The sequence below is a fragment of the Pinus tabuliformis genome, chromosome 7, assembly GCF_031772625.1.
Source record: "Pinus tabuliformis cultivar Carrire ecotype Pingquan chromosome 7, CPIR1, whole genome shotgun sequence".
In the NCBI taxonomy this organism is placed as follows: domain Eukaryota; kingdom Viridiplantae; phylum Streptophyta; class Pinopsida; order Pinales; family Pinaceae; genus Pinus; species Pinus tabuliformis.
The window spans coordinates 320,165,963-320,185,646 of record NC_142293.1 but is presented as its reverse complement, the minus strand read 5'-3'; the positions used below and the strand labels follow the sequence as shown (position 1 = coordinate 320,185,646).

Here is a 19,684-nt window from a genome sequence, read left to right as displayed (position 1 = left end):
TGTCGACCATTGCATGGAAGTTACCATACAAACCAGTGCCACTGAAGTATCTGCCTATTTCAAGGCGCACAGCTGCACATTCCTCCCTGTCAGGTACCAACTTTTCTAATGCTTCCAAATATCCTTTAGTTACCTCTGGATCTAAATGGGGTTTGGTCCTAACCCCACCCCCTGCTGCAGGTTGGCCCAACCAAGATGTAGAGTAGTATTTTGGCGTAAGGATATACGCCAAGCAATGTAGTGGAACATTAAGCTTATTCCACCGTTCACACACACAATCATGAATTAGTTTGTACAAGTTGGGATCTCTATTATGAACAATATCTTTTATTTGCCCCAACATGGTATCCATTTGCTCATACACCTCGCCAATCACTGGTTTGTCTGTATCTGCAAACCGAATCATGTCATAAATTGGCTTGGTGAAATCCAATACCTGCCTCACACTTGTCCAAAACTGCCCATCAAGAGCGGCCTCCTCCACCATTTCAAAACCTCCCATGTCAGCTGCATTTGTAGCCCTTTCCTTTAATACCTGCCAATGTGGACTTGATACCATGCTAGCTAATGCCTCTCTTACCTTCAAAAGGCGCCTGAAGGTGAGGTAATAGCTACCAAATCTAGTCTTCGCAATCTTCAGCAACTCCAATCTCGAGTGACTGCGGAAAAGGCCATGGGTATTGCTATGATTTGTAATAAATTTTATCATTTGTTTGCCTTTCTTGTACAAATTACCAATCCATTGGTATTGTTCATTTTTGTTTTTGACAATATCATGCAACAGAAGGTTCAATGTGTGAACCAAACATCCAGACCAAAATATGTTGGGGTATTTATCCTCAATAATTGCTCCCGCTGCCTTACAATTAGGAGCATTATCAGTGATGACTTGGATGACATTGTATGGGCCAATACGCTCAATTGTTTCAAGTAATGCTTCTGCAATGTTGATGGCGGTCTTGAACTTGTCTGAGTAATCATGTGCAGCTAGAAAGATGGGACCACTAACAGACACAGCAAGAAAACTTATCAATGGCTTGCCTTTTACATTTGTCCATCCATCAGATACAATGGACACCCCATGGTCAGTCCAAGAACTTGTCATTTTATTCAAAGAATGTGATATTTTTGCTTTTTCATGATCAAGGCCAACGGTTCTTGCCTTGTCATACCCAGGGCTCTTGTATCCTTTAAGGGCATCATTTATGGCAGAAACCATTTCGTGCCAATAAGGTGAGCGTAGAACATTGAATGGTATCCCACATGCATAGAGAAACCTGTAAACTTTTGAATCCACATCATTCCTACACCCCTCATCAAGGAAATTTGATATGGTTCTACGCCTTAAAGATGATGACCCTGTGCCTCCATGTCCATATCCACTGCCTTGGGAGGATGCTGAAGGAGTTCTTTGTGATTGTGAGCTTGGTTCAAAGAAACCCCTTGATTTTTTTGTTCTGTATTGGGCTTCCTCCTCTTCCCTTATGTATTTGGCTCTATCCGCTGTTGACACCGTTGTACAAGTTTTGATTCCTATTTGTTTCTCTCCATCCCATGGCCTTTTCCCGCCGAGGTGTCTTCTAGCACGGGTGTATGAACCTGTGAAATCAGTGTTGCAATGGGGGCAATGAAATTTAGTGGTTCCACCCCCTCTCCCTGTTTCAGCCCTGTGAACATATTTCCACAATGGAGTTTGGTCTTGTTTAGTTTTTTGAGGGTCATTTTCACCCTCCTCCAGCTCCTCCTCATCGGGGTTTTCACCCATTTGACTTTCTCCGGCTTCTTCATCCCCCTCTTCAGTTTGGGGCCCCCTCTGTTTCCTACTCTCCAGCACCATAATAACCATAAAAGGGACCAGGAAGAGGAAAATGCCAATAAATATAGCCAGGTCCATGGTGTTTGATGTTTGTAGGGTTTTGATTCTGAATCTGCAAATTAATTTAATTTATTGGGATTAATTTACTTAATTTATTAATTTAATTTAAATACATGAATTTTAAACTCAAACAGTTAAATTAAATTAACTAAATTACTATCTAACCAACTAAACTAACTAAATTACTAAGTTACTTACCTCTGCAGGCTTGCTCCTCGCTCCTTGGCACTTGCTCCTCGCTCCTCAGCACTTCCTCCTCGCTCCTCAGCACTTGCTCCTCGCTCCTTTGCTCTTGCTCCAAACTCAAGCTCAATGAAGTTAGAATGAATTTTTTTTGGCCCATTGGGCTTTTAAAACCCAAAAAAAAATTTAAATTTTTTTTATTTTTCGGGTCCGCGGATTTTTTTTCCGCCGAACCGCTCCCGGCCCGGCTCGAATCGCTCCCGGAGCGATTTTTAATGCCCGGGAGCAATCAGGGAGCGATCGCTCCCCGATCGCTCTCGAGCGTTAAAAATCGCTCCGGGAGCGCCGGAGCGATCGCTCCCTATATCGCTTCCTAACAGACCAGGGAGCGTGCTCCCGAAAATCGCTCCCGTCCGGGAGCGATTTTGGGAGCGCGCTCCCGAGCTGCTCCATCCGGAGCACAATTCGGGAGCGGGTTCGAGGGGGGGGCGCTCCCCCGCAACATAGCTCCAGAACCTTTCCTAATTGGGCAAATTTTCTCTGCCACTCACTACAATCCTGGAAACCATACCAAGATTTATGAGTCCCAAAAGCACAAGACTAACAAGGTCTTTTTATGCTACTTTCTCGCCCACACCACCTAGCTCAACCCAAACCTGAGTGAACTTTGAAAGATATGTGACAATGGGCTCTCCTTTGCTCATTGAATACTTCTTAGGTTTTCCTTGAGAGCTAGCTTCCTGAAATCATTGGAACCCTGAACCAAATCTAATATGGCTTTAAACATCTCAAATGTTATCTTCTTCCCATGGAGATGAGGAATGATATGGTCCTTGACCCCTTCTAGAATGATCCTCCTCGCCTTGGTATCATTCTTGTTATGTTGGGCCAACTGTTGGGGATCTTGAGGTGGTACTTCAACCTACTTTATAAACTCGAGCACCCCATGATCTTCCAACACTATTCATATCCACTCATTCCATGAGCAGAGGTTAGAGGCTCCCTCTAAACAGTGATCTACTCTCAGTCCTTGAACCAACATCTTTCTTATCCCAAGAACTGCTTCTTCAAAACTTTGATTTATGCTCTTCACTAATGGTCAACTTGGTGTTGGTCTTTATACTGATCTCTACTCTGATACCGTGTTAATTTTCCACAAAATTCTGCAACTACTTAGTGAAAAACTGAAAACAAGGCAACCAATACTGAAACCAAGTTTCCTTTCCCCAAGATACAGAATTTTTTAACTGATAAGCAACAAAATATAATGCAAAGATAAAAACACAATCGCATAAATTTACGCACTTGATTTCATGGGAAACCCAACTAGGAAAACCCTCTTCTTTGCTGTAACATTTTATTGATTGGGCAATTGAATCAATTACAAGGTAATTTGTTTCACTAAGAACAAACTTGTTCTCTATTGAACTAGCCTAAAACACCCTACGAATACACTAACCCAACTCCTGCTTCCTTGTGGTCTACCTGACCTCATTTTCCTTGCACACAGGGCTCCTATTTCCTAGCGCAAAGAGCCTCCCATTCTTTAGGACGCAACTCCTAAATCCTAGCACAGAATTGCCTCCTATTTCTTAGGGCAATTCTGCCACAAGAAAGCCTCCTCAATACGCACTCCACAAGCAAAGAGATCTCTCACACAAAACTTTGTGCACTCAACAATGAATAACTTTGTGCCTTCATCCTTCCTTTATAGATTCGATCCATGCTAAAATTGTGAAGTACAAATTTAGAACTCGTGTGGTTGACAAGTTAACTGAGTTCGAATTGGTTCTCTCTCTAATCATAACTAGAGTCACAATTTGTCCTTACTTCAATCAATCGTTGAAGCTCCAACTCGTTCTATCAGCACTCATAACTGCCACTCGATCATATAGTCAAACTAAAGAAGGATCCACATAACTGATCCTCCAAAACTATGCATGAACTTCTTAATATTATTCCAGCAAACTAGAAATAAATTCACCATCTCCATGAACTCGCTCCATGGTCAAAGGAAAGAGAAACTATTGGTATTTCTAGCTAAGGCACGAGCCAGACAAGACGTTCACTTGCTATGATTTTCAACAAACTAGTTAAAGTATATGTTATTATGATAAGGATGTCGATAAGGTATTTTTGTAATATGATTTCCCTTTATTGTGCTTGATGTTTTCTTGCCTTATTTTTGGTATATGATCTTCTTCACCTACTAATGTTGCTAGGTTTATTGGTGGACCTTCACTTGGAATTTCCATCATTTGTACTGCAACATCTAAGTATGTCCTTACTTTAATTAGATTAGCATCTTTCCGAGTCACCATATTAATAAGATTTATATTTGTTCTCTTCTTTATCCTTTTTGAGCATCTTAATTTGTGTAAGCAATTTTTCACTTATGGTCCTTGTGGCGAAAAATTTCTTGATTTTTGTCTACAATAATTTTGTCAACTTCTTTTTACATATTTTGCACTAACTTCTGATTTTCTTGAAGGATTACTTTTGAGATAGCTTTACAATCTTATGGCGTTATTGAATTTGGCTCCAACGTCATATTCTATAATGTCATGTTTTTTCTTATAGCAAAATGTTAAGAACTTCTTCGTATTTACAAAAAAGTCCCAAGTGCTTCCATCTAGGTTGATCCTAAAACTATGTCACTATCATCACAAAATAAAGATTTAATGGTGAATTGTGAGACAAAAGTAGTCTCCAATACTTAATTGTAAATTGCTTGGGTCGTATTGTTTATCATCCCCCAATCTAGCGTTTTAATTATATTCAACTCAGAAATCACTAATTAGCTAGCGCACTCATTACCCACATAATTATTATCTAAAATAGGAGGGATAGAGATAGTAATTGCTTTCTTGCAAGCGTTCCTTTTATTCTAAGTAATGTGAAAAAAGTTTTTTATGAATTTTAGGAAATCTTCCACTACTCGTCTCCATTTTGGTTTGTCGACAACTTACATCACACAATGCTTCAATTATGAACCTTATGTATTCTTTGTAATGAGTGAGTATGCAAGGTGTGAAAGGCCCACTTTTTCAATATTCCTTCAATATGTAATTGGATACTTGCTTACAACATTTTATTAACCATAACTTCATGATATCTACATACATTATATTTTATAAAAGATAACTTCAAGATACACACACACACTATATTTTATAAAGTATATCTTCAAGATATATATATACATACACCCTTTTTATAACTTCAAAAAATATTTCTTATATATATACAATTTCACATCCTCCACATAAAAAGATAAAACTTGCCATTCACATAAATAGATACTTGCATCCTTTTGTTTTTCATTGCCTCGCAAATACCATGAGAAATTACCAAAAGTTGCCAAAAACACGAGCTTGTAAACCACCAATGGTGAACTCATTATAGAATATTTCTTCCTCATACACTCTTAAGATACTAGTACAATTCACTTTTTACTTTTTTACTTGCACTTATACCAATACTTGGAAACATTTTTTATATATCAATGATTTTAGCCACAATCCTTACCTTTTTACTTCTTCTTCTTTCTTAATTACGATAACGAAAGTGGCCAAAAGCCTAAATAGAGTCCAAGACCCAGAGAATAGAGAGAAACTCCAAGATTTTTTAGAATGGCTAAAAGCCTATGTGTCCAATGGCCAAAATTAGAAAACGAGGCTCTGATAACAAATGTGATAACCAAACCTAGCTCACAAATTAATTATCCAAAATATTTGGAATATAAAGATATCCATTTAGGGTAATATAATGTATATAAACATATGAGTAAAAGTGATATGATATGATATGATTTACAAATGAGGGTCCATATATATACTAGACAGAAGTCCCCTTTCATAAGAAGTCATCTCTTTCCATTGAACATGACCTTTCACGTGTCTCTTCATTAATTATTTATTTTTATTTTATGTTATTTCTGTTTATAACAAAAACTTTGTCCAGCCATCTACCTCTAAATAATAAGACACACAACCATGAACTTTCAATAGACCAACTAACCAATCCACCACATAATGTACTCATGAATCATCGATGCCAAATGATGAACTCCATAACAATGAGATCACCCCCAATGATATCCATGAATAATGAAATGCAGATTAACACTCATAATTATAAGGTTAAATATGACGTTAACACAACCCAAAGGCCAATAGGATTAAGTCATCAACGAAAAGGAGTAGAGAGATCAACACATGACATACAAGGCAACCATCCCCATCCTGAACATGCTCATGAAGAAAGGATTCCAACTCGTCAATGTAGTTCCCAAAGATATTTGATGACCTGGGGCACCAATATTTATCTCCACTAATGCTTTAGATAAAGTTAGAGAGGTTGTGCATTATATGAAGCCAACCAACACTCAACTCAAAGAGTCTATTAACGGAGGCTAGAAGGGTCTCTAAAAAGCCAATGTCATGGAGCCTCTGAAACAAAGCCTCTTTGACATCATAGTCAAATGATTTCAAAAAGTCTATAAAACAACAAAATACTTTCAAAGGGCAACAATCATGAGCCTCCTCATTAATGGCCAAGAGAGATTGCAATCCTCCTTCATAATGGGCATGAGAAAGGGGGAAGGGTGCCAATTCCCAACCCTATAAAAGAAAATAGTGGTGTGAGATGGGTGATAGGGGTAGGAGAGAATGAGAGGGAGTGGGAGGAGGCAATGATCGAAAGGTGAGAAAAGCATGGTTTGTAAGGGGAAGGGAAAAGATAAAGAAATATCAACATGCAAGAGAAGGTCTTGATTGGACAAGACATAATCAACCGTACTGGCTCCACCCATATGGGGGAACCATGTAAAACCCCTCGAGCCAACGTAGCAAGGTAGAGCATTCGATAGCAAGAGATCATCATATTCCCCACATTGTAAAAGGTGCCTCCCATTTGCTACTATGATTGGCTCGATCCTATTGTCAAAATTCCTGTGAAGGCCCACAATCTCCAAGTTAATCTCTTTAAGGCAAAGTGCATTCAAAGATATGTCATTGATGGCCCCTATGAGTTCCTAGTACAAACATTGAATTCCCCCAAAACAATAACCTCACAAGAAATGTATTGGAAAATATTTTAATAAAGGTTGAGGTTAAGGTCCCTCTTAATCTCTCTATGAAGTGAAAAATGTGACGAGGTTGGTGGAAATAGCGAAGTTGCAATGTAAATATCCCAAGGTAGGGGAATGTTCCTACAAATTTGGACCCACAAGAACTTAGCATGCTTATCCAAGGTTGCCATGGAAACACAAACCATAGAGAGACTCGAGAGTGAGGCATGCAACTCCACTGGAGCCTTTGATGTTGTAACGCTCCCTCCCACCCCTTTGGATTAACCTAGGCTGAACGGCAAGTGTTACATTCAATTAACCCAACCTCCAATGTCTCACTATGTTAATGTGGTTACAAAATTACCTCACCCAAAGTGTGTGGAACTCACTTTCTATAACACCATCGCATCCAACTCGTCAAGAGCTTTCCTGCGATATAACTTTTATCTCAATCCGACCATTGGATCGAAAGTTATGCCCCTTTAAAGACAAGACAAACCAGCCAGGCAGTGTCATGTGGCACCCGCATGGCAATGGTTAAACCATTTGACTGGCTTGAATAGATCAATGGCCTATATCAATTGTGGGGCCCCATACCTCTCCAACAGCTAACAAGGAAAGGGGGGGGATCTGCAATTTATGACTTATGCAAATAAACCCCTTATAGTTCCCCCCTACCCTATCTCCTCCACATGACCACCTCTTTACATTGACAGCCTATGTTAATAGCGGGTCCCCCTGCCTTCCTGGCAAATAACGAGGGGAGGGGGGTCCACTATTTATCATTTATGCAACCATGCTCCCCACCACACTCACGTACATGTCATATGTGCCTATGCCAATTAACCCGTGGTCCAATGTGGCATCCATTACGTCATCGCGCCACATCTCTAGGAAGGTCCCAATCCAAAACATTCGTGGCGCGACATAGATATTTACGTTAGTCACTGGGGAAATTGCTCATCTAGCACCTTTCGTCTATAGCAAATTTTGTCAACACCATGCCCCACTATGAGAAGACACTACAAAAAATCACCAAGGAACCGAGCTTCACAGTGGCATGGCTCCTGGCCATGTCAACTCCATGCCAGTACCACGTGGCACCCCCAAGACATGTGGCACCACAAAACCACTACCATGTGTCAAGTGGACTCAGTTGAATCAGCATCTAAAAGCACCCATTCCAACTGCCACCTAGGTGCCACATCAGCATAATCCTCCACATCACCCGCTTCCACTACGTCTTGCTGACATCAAAGTGGCATCACCCTACCATGTGGTATTCTCTAGTGATGCCACGTGTCATCAAAAAACCAATTACTTGGCCATCCAAAAAAGGCCATTCCTGCCTACCACGTGCCATGCTAACAGTGTCCCACCTCAGCAGCTTTGCCACGTCAGATATCTACGCCCTCCCAAATCCCACGTGGCATCAATGTAGCCTTTTACTCAAACTACATGGCATTTGCCACCTCACCCTAGTCCATGGGTCCCACCGAGTCTTAGTCCTTACAAATCAACGTTTTCATGTTAGAAGTCCTTATGCTTCTCCACATTTTCGTTCCACGAAAAAAATGTATCTCTGTCTTCGTCCCCCCAAGGCATATATATCAGTGTTGAAAAAGTCAAAATCATCAAAAAATCGGCAAGGGTTCTAACAACATCATTTCGAAAAAATAAGCAAAAAAATCGAAATCAAAAATAAATAGAAGAAAAAAAACTAAAAACCCGCGGAAAACATTAAGAAATGGAAAATATATTCATTTTTTTTCATATTTTTAAACATATAGAGCAACACAACATCAAATAAACACATTGGCACATAAATATGAAGAAAGAATTGGTATATATAATGTAGTGGATGTCAAATAAAAATGATACATCAAAGGCGATACTAAATCCTACTGATCCATGATCATTGTCCAATTAAGGACTCAAATGTGGAGACCCAAAATATCTTTTGTCAAAAAAAAATTCCAATAATTATTAGGACGAAATAATAATAATATTTGTCAGAAAGATAATTGTCAAAAAAACTATTATCATAACAAAATAATAATTGTCCAATCAAGGACTCAAATATGGAGAACCAAAATATTTTTTGTCAAAAAAAAATTATTATTATTATTTTGTCATGATAATTATTTGAAAATTTTCCATTGTGCTTTGTTTTCACCATACTTTAATAGATATACCTTATTTCTTGTGATCTATGGTTTTAGACTCCAAAAAGATCCATCCACATTATGCAAAATCATATGTTAGTGGGTAATGTTAAGATATGCCGACAAGAATCTCAATCTAAAGATTGTTGCACAGACCTTGACGCTATAAAATTCCTGCCAATATTAAGGATTAGTTAATCAGCGTAAATCAATTGAGTCTTCAAAAGTTATGCAAGTAACTTATATATAGCTTATGAATGAAAAGCAAATATATAAATATTGAAAGTAGAGTTGAAAAGAACTCCAATATTGCAACCACAGTTCATTAATTCGATATATAGGAAATATTTAAGATATCATTATGCCATTACAAGATACTATGGATATGTAATTTGGTCAATTTACATGAAACCTCTAATATTACCCATCAGCATGCCTACCATCAATCTTCCTAGATAATAACAACAATGTCGATAAAGTTGGCATATACAAAAATATTATCAAGGCAAAATAATAATAACAATTGTCAGAAAAATAACTGTCATAATTATTCTCAAAACAAAAAATATTGAGCACACTTCTTTGCGACATTTTCAAAAGAAGCGCGATTTTTTCGAAAGCACGATTTTGTCAAAAGAAGTGTGATTTTTCAACTATTAAAAAAGTACAATTTTTACTCATCAATTTTTCAGGAGGGATTTTATCAACATATATATATATATATATATATATATATATATATATATATATATATATATATATATGTTGATATATATATATCTATATATATACATATATATATATATGTCCAAACACCAAAGTTTATCGCCCAAGCAGACATATCTTCGTCTTCCGAAACATATATATTCCCATCTCCATGCGTCAAAGTTTTCCCATCCCGAGGAGACATATCTCCATATCCTGGAACATATATCTTCCTGTCTCCAAAAGACAAAGTTTCTCGCCCCAAGGAGACATATCTCTATCCTCGAAATTGTTTACTCTATTACAAGTCTAACAAGGCTTATTTGGCCCAAATACTAGCCTATTACTCTCCAACGACCAGGCTTAGAAGCCTTAAGGACTTTGATGGCTTGGCAAAGCCTTTCTCAGTATCAATCAATGCTCAACACCCTTATCACAACAGGAATGAAACCTTTACTCTAACACAATCATTCCAGACATTGAACATAGCCATGATACGATAGACGAAGCTAATCTCATACCTACTAACAGACACTGAACAGGCCCAAGCCATGGCGGACATGACTCAATGACTTTCAAACACAGCACCAACATATGAACCCACAAAATGCATCCTGACCCACTTTATCAAATCCATTAATATACTATGCAATGCGAACATAATAAACAATCTTAATCAATCAAATATCCATGGCCATGCCAAGCAATGGAAATCACACACAATAACAGTTTAACTGAGCACATCAAGTAGCCATGTAACTAGATTTGTAACTTAGGAACATAACAGCAACCACAAAGATCTAGAAATCCTTCAAAACCATGAGAACATCCACATAACCATCTCATTTTAGACAACTAGGAATAACACATTCCTCCATAAACAATGTTGATACAATCATTGTTATAACACATAACAACTTCATTCATTATTCACAATATAACATATATGTGTGTGTGTGTGTGTGTGTGAATATATGTATTCGAGTAACTTAATGACTAACAACTAAGGGAGGGACTTTAACTCTCCACCCAACCATAGGGAAACTACACTGCAATCTTTCTTGCAGCTAACCACACCCGAACTAGATTCTGAGTCTGAGTTAAGTGCTCAAGGGAATTCACGCCAATGCCAATCAACTAGATCACATAGGAATCCAAATCTCACGGTGCCTCCACCTGCTTATAGGAATCCAGAGCACGGGGTGTCTCCTCCTGCTAAATGCTACAGAAAACCATAGTTCGCAGTGTATCCACTTACTCAATGGGGATCCAAAGTACATTGTTTCCACCTGATAAACCCCACAGGTATGCAAACTCACAAAGTTACCACTCTATTATGCAAGGTTCTAGAGCATAAAATGGTTCCACCCACTAAACCTACGGGTATCCAGACTACATTGTCTCCACCTGCTCACTCTAGTCGTCTCTTCACCCCACACTTCTCTGTGTGCTCCTACTCTTGAACCAATGTTGCTCCCTTGCATTCTTCTTCCGCAAGTTCTATCGGAATTATCATATGCCTATCCTTGGCATACTCTGTGTATCTGCATATAGTTTGTGTCAATATGCCTCTACATAACTCTCTCATAATTTCTTTTGCACATCAAAGCATATCGCTCCACACACTCTGGATGACCCCATTCTCTTCCATGTCGGCCTTTTCTTTCGTCAAACCACGTCTCCCCTTTTGCATGTTAACGACACCAAGACTCCCATCGAGGGCAGAGGTGGTATGGGGCTTCTCCTTCACTTAGGAAACCCATACTCAACCTTCCTGCCTACTGTGCAAACCATTAAAACCACTCAAGGAAATGGTAGCACATTAAACAAAACAACCTAAGTTTAAGCACTTCCAAAGCAACTCCTCCTCAGACCTTTGAATCCATCTCCACTCCTCAGCCTAGTCATTATGTTTACATTTCCACAATATTTACATGAACTACAATTCAGATTGACTTTTACAAAAGGGGTAGCAAAAAGGGTTGTCACAAATGTCGTCAAAATGATGTCCCTTGTCAACAAAACCAAACGCAATGATACCCACATGTGTCTCTATGAGAAAGAGGAGGTCCTGAGGGTCAACCATGTTGCATATCGTGCTCGAAGAACACCAAAATTATCAACTGCAATTCCAATAAGCAATAGAAACGGCATACAAAACCCCTACCTCAACAAACCCATCAGGACGAAGGGCAAGACTTCCCAAGGGGGGAGTGCCACATAATTGTTTTAAGGTCTCATATGAGACCCCAATTCCCCTCTTTCCTTGCTGTTGTACCATGTTTCCTACACTATCTAATTCAACCAAATAAGCTCTAGTGAGGTCAACATCAAGAAAGTTTCGTGCAAGTGGGAGGACAGTCATCTCTTGGCCTAAAGGGCTCTCAACCGGTCACCTAAAGTCCTAAAGCCAAGGAAGAGTACCAACTTGGCACCCATCCAAGTGTGCTTGATGCTGATATCCTTCAAGTCCAATATGACATGAAGGAAAGACATGCCTAATTGTAAAGCATCGAATCGTGCCAGAGGGAGGGAGTCAACAAACCCTAAGGTTGATTCCTTGGTCTATCTAGTGCAATCCTCTACTATCTTGGTTCATACCACTTCCACTACTCTAGCGATCGAGAGGAGACTGCTTCCTCTTCTGGACCACTTGTGCCCATGAAATTAGGGACTGCTGCTGTGTTTTTCTCATTTAAACAATTCCCGCTGTGATCTCATCTCTTCCAATATATTTTTCATGTCTGAGACTTCAGATAAGTGTCAGAGAGTCCCCAAGAGCATTTTGGAGGCAGGCATTCTCTTGGTGTATCATTTTGTAGACTAGCTGTTTGAGGTCATGAACCTCTGATAGTAACTTCTTGTTCCCGGTTTTGAGTCATCCCATTCTTTCAAGGAGGTTTTAGTATGTGCCGACCAGAAGGAGAAGTCCTGCTGTTGATACATTGTCAACCAGGTGGGTGACTCTGGGGCTGTAGTTTGTTTTGTACTTGCTTTTCCAGCTGAAATGTTCATCCAGGAATCCTGCCAATTCTTGAAAAGCCTTTACCACTCACAATGACATTTATTCTACTTGGCTTCCACCAGGTGCTACAGGTGAACTTAAAAATTATATCAATTAAGTGTCAAACTTGCCATTAATACAGCCACCAAAATACCAAATCTCAGTTCTCAAATCTTTGAACCAAAGGTAGCAAAAACAAAAGAAGCAAGCAGAACCTCCCACCAAGGACCAGCCTGCTTGGAAGTTTCATTGTCAGCTGCCTTCCCACAATGCTGAAGGGCAGCAGAAAAGGAATGTAAGGCCAATGGAGCAGACAAAGCAACCTTCCAGACTATGGAAGTATATAAAGTTTAAACAGCATTCTTTTCGGATCTTGCTTGATCTGGAGCTGGAATCAAAGATATCTAAAGCAATGGAGAAGTCAATTAAGCAAGGGGGGATAGCACTTCAAACAAAGCAGGAGATAACCAAACTGCTATCTCTATGTTTTAAAGATACATATTATATCTCTATATACTTTAAATCAGTCCCTGTAGAAGTGGACAATCTACAGTCTTTGAAAAGTAGTAAAACTTTATGAGCATGGTCAGAAGTATAGCAAAAGAGTGGAAATAAAAGTGTTAGTAAGGCTTCCAATCTGGTTTCCAGGACAACCAAATAACTGCATCAAAAAGCATGGAAACTGAGTACTACATTCATCTGGGACAACATAGTTAGCAAGTAAACAAGTAATAGTTTACATGCACATTAATTTGATGACTTGAATTGTCTTAAGCCCCTGCTTCAAGAAAATTCACCTAAATAGTTACATCTTACAGACCATCAGGAAGAAAAGCTTGGAGTATTTCTCAACTCAAACTATGATACTTTTTATTTATTAGCCCCAAAGTACTGCATAATTCTATATAGCACATCAAGCTGATTATCACTGAATGAGAATTTTTGACCATTCAAAGATTGGATGATCAAGGTACATCAATAATAAACTAAACACAAACAAAACGGGTAACTAATAACCACTACCTAGCAAAAGAAAAGTATATACGTGATTATAAAGATCTAAATTAACTAAATAATTTGACAGATTATTCAAATTTAAATGCCTGACAAATTACGCGAGTTACACTAACACCATTGGGTTTTCAGATTAACTTACCGATAGCCCATTCTTATCCAGCAGACAAAAAATGAATTCAAACTTGTACCACTACTAACTATTACCTGTAAGTTCCTCCATGTTGGCAGGCTTAATATCAACAATATTGAAGCATTGATCACTTATTTCCAAGTTCCATAAATTTATTCTCAGATCATCTGCTGATATGTAAGTTTCATCATCACTGCATGACAAGCAGACGAGAATTTTTAAGGGTCAACAATCTCTTGAGTGTTGACGAACAAATGCATGTATATATCAAGTCATACAAACAAGGATAATGATTCAATATTAAAAGTCAACAATCTCTGAAATGTGCCCAAACAAATGGATACACACAATAATAATCAGCTTTACTTTAGTTACTATTATATATGTTCATGAGTATTGTTTTAACCCAAAAAGACAAAATAAATTGAACTAACATACAGGGACAACAGAATAGTTGTCACAAAATGATAAGCACCTGTTTTAATTCTGGTCCTTAAAGAGTAAGAGCTACTTTCTAGAAAGAATAGCTATATCCAGGATTTAAACAAGTTAAAACTGGAATGAAGACATTCAAAGGTGTTTCTATCACTAGAAATCCAAGACGTGTATCAAATCAAATGACTATAAATTCAATGACCTGCAAACAGAAGCAATATTGCATGCAATCAACTCCAATAACAAATCTAAAGATTGTCCTTTCCAGGCTAAATCTTTAGACGAGAAAAGAAACAGCTTTCCAAAAGTTCACTAGTTCTAATGTGAACTTTTATTTGACATATGCTAAAGGCCCAAAAGTACAAAAATGTGTAAATTTCATGTATATAAATTACACTGAAACAAAGAGTTTACAGAAGTCAAGTAGGACATAGTAACAGACAATAGAAGGTCGAGATTTATATAATAAACACATCAATAATTAAGGGGTCTTTTATACTCATTTTTTTTATTTTATCTATTTTCATAAGAAGGATATCATAGTTTTGAGAAACATATGACAACAAACATTCAGCCACGCCAAGCAACTTAATATTTCACCCTAGATTAATCCTCAACTTTTAAATTTTATCCAATTTTCTGTTTTGTTCTCAACCAATTACCTCTAGACTACTAGACTTTTCAGAGTTGCCATTTAATGAAATTTTGCAATGTAACTATTTGATTGCACATAATTACAAGCATGTGCATGTTTTCTGATTATTTTATATTTGCATAAAACCAATTCACATAACATTTTATCACATGACGTGTTTATAAGAAAAACATGTTTTTCTATAAACTGGAGTATTTTGTCACGAAAGAAAAAGGCTTTTCACAGAGTAGAGAATTCAAACAAGGGAGTATCTTCCACCAGTCAACTTTTAATTATTACTCGAAATTCAGTCTTGCAAATCTCTGATTGTATTTATTATTCACTCCAGTTGTGTTTTTCTATCATATATTGCAGCGACTTGGTTGGGTCTTGTCCCTATCCTAATAAATTTAATTTGGTTAGAATGAAAAATTGCATCCACTTCCCATGGTTATGTAAATTCATTATACCTTGGCATGAACTCGATATTCGTAACATCCAGGTAGAGACTCCAAGCAACTGTTCCACACCCCCTTCCCCCAACAACATTTAAAGAATAACAATTCAGTGGTTAAATGAATTCTCTTTACAAATACAAGCTTTTTTTTCACTTGCATTTTCTTTAGAAAAAGAACATATTTGCCATGTCACCATTCATGTGGGATCAGGACATAATTTGAGATTCTTCTTCCTCTTCTCTCGTTAAGGGAATCCACTAGTTATAGCATAGAGTGCCATCACTTTCCAAACCTGTGATTGTTTTCAGAAAACCATCACAAGCAGAGGCACATTTTCACTTACCGATTTCTGGAGAAAAAGAATGCTTGGGAGCAAATAAAAATATGTGGCCCAATTGGCTTTCAACCATAACTCCCCCATTCTCGTAGTCTCGCAAGTCAATGAGATGCCAGAATTTGTTCCAAACTCAGATAGATTGGTTTCAGAAGCATATACATTTAGCAATGTTTTAAAATTCAGCCGAGACGTTTCCAAATCAGTCGAGCCAACTGAGCCGGACCCTTGCCTGGGCCAGCTCGGGCCCACAAAAACCTGTCCAAAGGTCGGTCTGTTACCGAACCGGCCGAGCCGGTCATCGACTAGACCAGTTCAGTGACAGACCGGCCGGCTCGTGTTGGAATTTCTAAGTCTATCTGTTAGAAATCCTTCATGTACTTTCTGATTTATTTCTTCCTACTTGTTCTGTTAATTAACAAGTTATTTACCATGTAAATACTGAAAATAAATACAAGTACATGCTCAACACATACAGATCATCAACTGAAGGAAAAACAAGCACACAAGTGACACTGTTATTTTTGGACTAATGTCCCTGGAAAAACCCAATGTGGGAAAACCGGTGCAGCTATTTGAGGGTTTTATTATTAAGCAGTTTCAGAATACAATCTGGGTGCCAGAAATGGCTCACCCAACAGAGAATGCTCTCGGCAATAGTACCTCTCAGTGGGAGACAAATATTCCGGCTAAAAACCCCGGATGTACAATCCCACAGCTCTCAGCTCCAATCTGCCCCACGAAATCTCCCAGCGTCAACCTCTAGGGTCTGCGTCAGCCTCTCTGGCCCAGCGTCACCCCAACTAGCCCTACGTCAGCCTCTGGAGCCTCTGCGTCACCCACGTTGGCTCTCTCTGGCACTGCGCAACTCCTGGCTGCCTCTGCATGGCCTCTAGTTGGCTCTGCGTCAACCCTCTCTCGGCGCCTGCGCTGATGCTCCCAGTACCCTCTCTGTCTCTCTCCTTCTATATTCACTACCTATCAGCTGCAACTTTGATCACTCCTTCGATTTCTTCAGCAAGCCATGCCCCAGAAAATCGAATTCTTGATCAACTCTGTGTGTTCTCCAAGTGACCCTCAAGCCTCCTCTTATACTTTTCTTGTTGACAATTCAACAGTCAAGATTAAGTCCCTAATCAATGGCTAAGATTAGATCTGGCTTGATCCATGACTTTTGGACCATTCTAACTCAGTTTTATATTAATATCTCTCAAACTAGTTAGATTCTGCCCAAAACATTTCTGGGTATTGGAGATCTCATGTGATTTAGCCTCTCCACCAATTTTCATGGCTAGAGCACATCTGATACTACCCCAAATCAACAGCTCGGCCAAGTCCGACTTAAACCGGTTGAGCCAGTCAAACATGATCAGCAGTGAAATTTGGAGGGCTACCCAACCCCCTCACATTTCCTCACAACTATCTCATTGATTTGTGTGAGCATTTGTGAGGAGTTTGTGTAGAGTTGTGGAGTTGGTTTTTGGAGCAGTAGTGAGGAGTCTTGGGCAGACATTCTTGCAGCAATGTGGAGCTTCTTGGGCAGTCATTGGAGCAACATTCAGAAGGCTAGAGCATAGATGTATTTTTTTTCACTACTCAAATTTGTCTTTGCTTGTGTTTTTTTTTTTGCAAATCTGGAAATTGAAAAGAATAATTTTTGTAAAAGAAATGAGCATTGAAGAGTTGTTTTTTCTTTTCATTTTCATATTTGTTTCCTTTCATTTCCAAGTCCAAATATTAGAAAATGGCTCCTAGAATGAAAGATGTTGCTTGGGCATACACGGAGATGATTGATAATCAAATGCATTGCAAATTTTGTCATAGAAAAATTAAGGTGGATGGAGGGGGCATTCATAGGCTGAAACAACACTTGGCTGGTATTAGAGGCCAAATTGCTCCATGTGCAACACTAGCAGAACAAATTGGGGATATTAAGGAGTTGGTAGAAAAATTTGACTCTTGAGATGTTTGAGAAAGAAAAAGCTAGGCAAAAAGAAATAGAGGTTGAAATTGGGAGGAAGAGGAATATAAAACACATGATGATTGTCAACCCCAATTTTTATTATGAGGGCCCTTCATCTATCCCTTGAATTGATGCATCCAACCCCTTTCGCTATGTTCCTCCCTCTTTGGAGTCTATTCAAGAAAAGGGTAAGGGTAAAATTAAAAAGAAGGGTGATATCAAAAGTTATTTCACACCCTCCTCTCCCTCTGATAGTGCACATGGTCCTCAAGCTAATAGATGTCAAATGTAGCACACTTTAGATGACCATTGGAAGAAAGAATTGAGAGAAATTGCAATGATTACATAGCTAGATGGTGGTATGATGTTGATATCCCCTTCAATGCTTATCGTTCACCATATTATGAACCTATTTTTGATACCATATTTGTTGCTGGAAAGGGCTTCAAAGGGGATCTCTTTTGCAAAAAGAGGTTTTGTCCATTGATGAATATTTGAAAGATTTCAAAAGCTCATGGGCAAAAACAAGTCGTACCATCATGTAAGATGGATGGGTTGATCAAAGGAACCGTACCATCATAAACTTTCTTATCTTTTACCCACAGGGAACCATGGTTCTAAAATCAATTGATGCGTCTGATAGGGTGAAAGATGCACACTTGTTGTTTCAGCTTTTGGATGAGGTTGTTGAAGAGGTGGGGGTGACTAATGTTGTTCAAATCATCACAAATAATGCCTCTATGTTCTTGTCGGTAAAATGTTAGAGGAAAAACACAAAACTATCTTTTGGACCCCATGTGTTGCACGTTGCATAGACCTCATGCTCGAGGATATTGGTAAAATAGATTGGATCAAGAACACACCTGGCGAGGAGACACACAGGGGGCAAGGATATTGTTAGGCTTGCCATCACTAGATTTGCAGCTCATTTTTTGGCATTGCAATATATGCTTTCCCAACATAAAAACTTGCAAAGGGTGTTTTCCAATGATGAATGGAATGAATGTCAATGGTCTCGCAAACAAGATGACAAAGATGCGAGAAAGAGAGTTAATGAAAAAATATTTTGGAAAAAGGCAACAGAGATTGTGAAGGTTGTTGAGCCACTGGTTAAGGTGTTGCGGTTGGTGGATGGGGAAAGACTGGCTATGGGCTTCATTTATGAGGCTATGGATCAAGCAAAGGAGCAAATAAAGGCAGCATACAAGGTTAGAGTGGTTAAGTATGGGCCCATTTGGAAAATCATTGATCAAAGATGGAACAATCAACTCCATCGCCCTATACATTCAGTTGGGTATTTTCTGAACCCAATGTATCATTATAAAGCTCTGGAGGCAGAAGCCTTGACTGGGGAGGTTAGAGATGGATTGATTGATTGCATTGATCGCATGGTCCTTAAGGAGAGTGACCAGTTGGAGATACACCAACAGATCACTTGTTTCAGCAAAGCCACAAGTACCTTTGGCAAGAACCTAGCAAGGATTGCAAGGGAAGCAGATGAGCCAGGTAAACAAACAATTTCAATTTAAGTTCTTATTTTGTTAAATTGTTTGTAATTTGAAAGTTGGATATAATTTGTTGAGCTAACTCATTACACAACTATGTTTTTTGCAGCACAATGGTGGGAGGCATTTGGTAGGCATTGTCCTCAACTGCAGAAGTTTGCAATCCGCATTTTGAGTCAAACTTGCAGTGCTACTGGGGGTGAG

General features: G+C 38.8%; 1 protein-coding gene across 5 annotated transcripts in view; it reads right to left on the bottom strand.

Moving 5' to 3' along the window:
- Window positions 1–19,684, bottom strand: part of LOC149247221 (serine/threonine protein phosphatase 2A 55 kDa regulatory subunit B beta isoform-like) — a 123,076-nt gene that overhangs the window by 59,115 nt on the left and 44,277 nt on the right. For all 5 annotated transcript variants that reach the window (XM_089458154.1, XM_089458152.1, XM_089458150.1 and 2 more), the window contains exon 7: window positions 14,226–14,344. In XM_089458154.1, coding sequence (XP_089314280.1) covers window positions 14,226–14,344 — 119 coding nt within the window. The remainder of the gene's footprint in view (window positions 1–14,225; window positions 14,345–19,684) is intronic.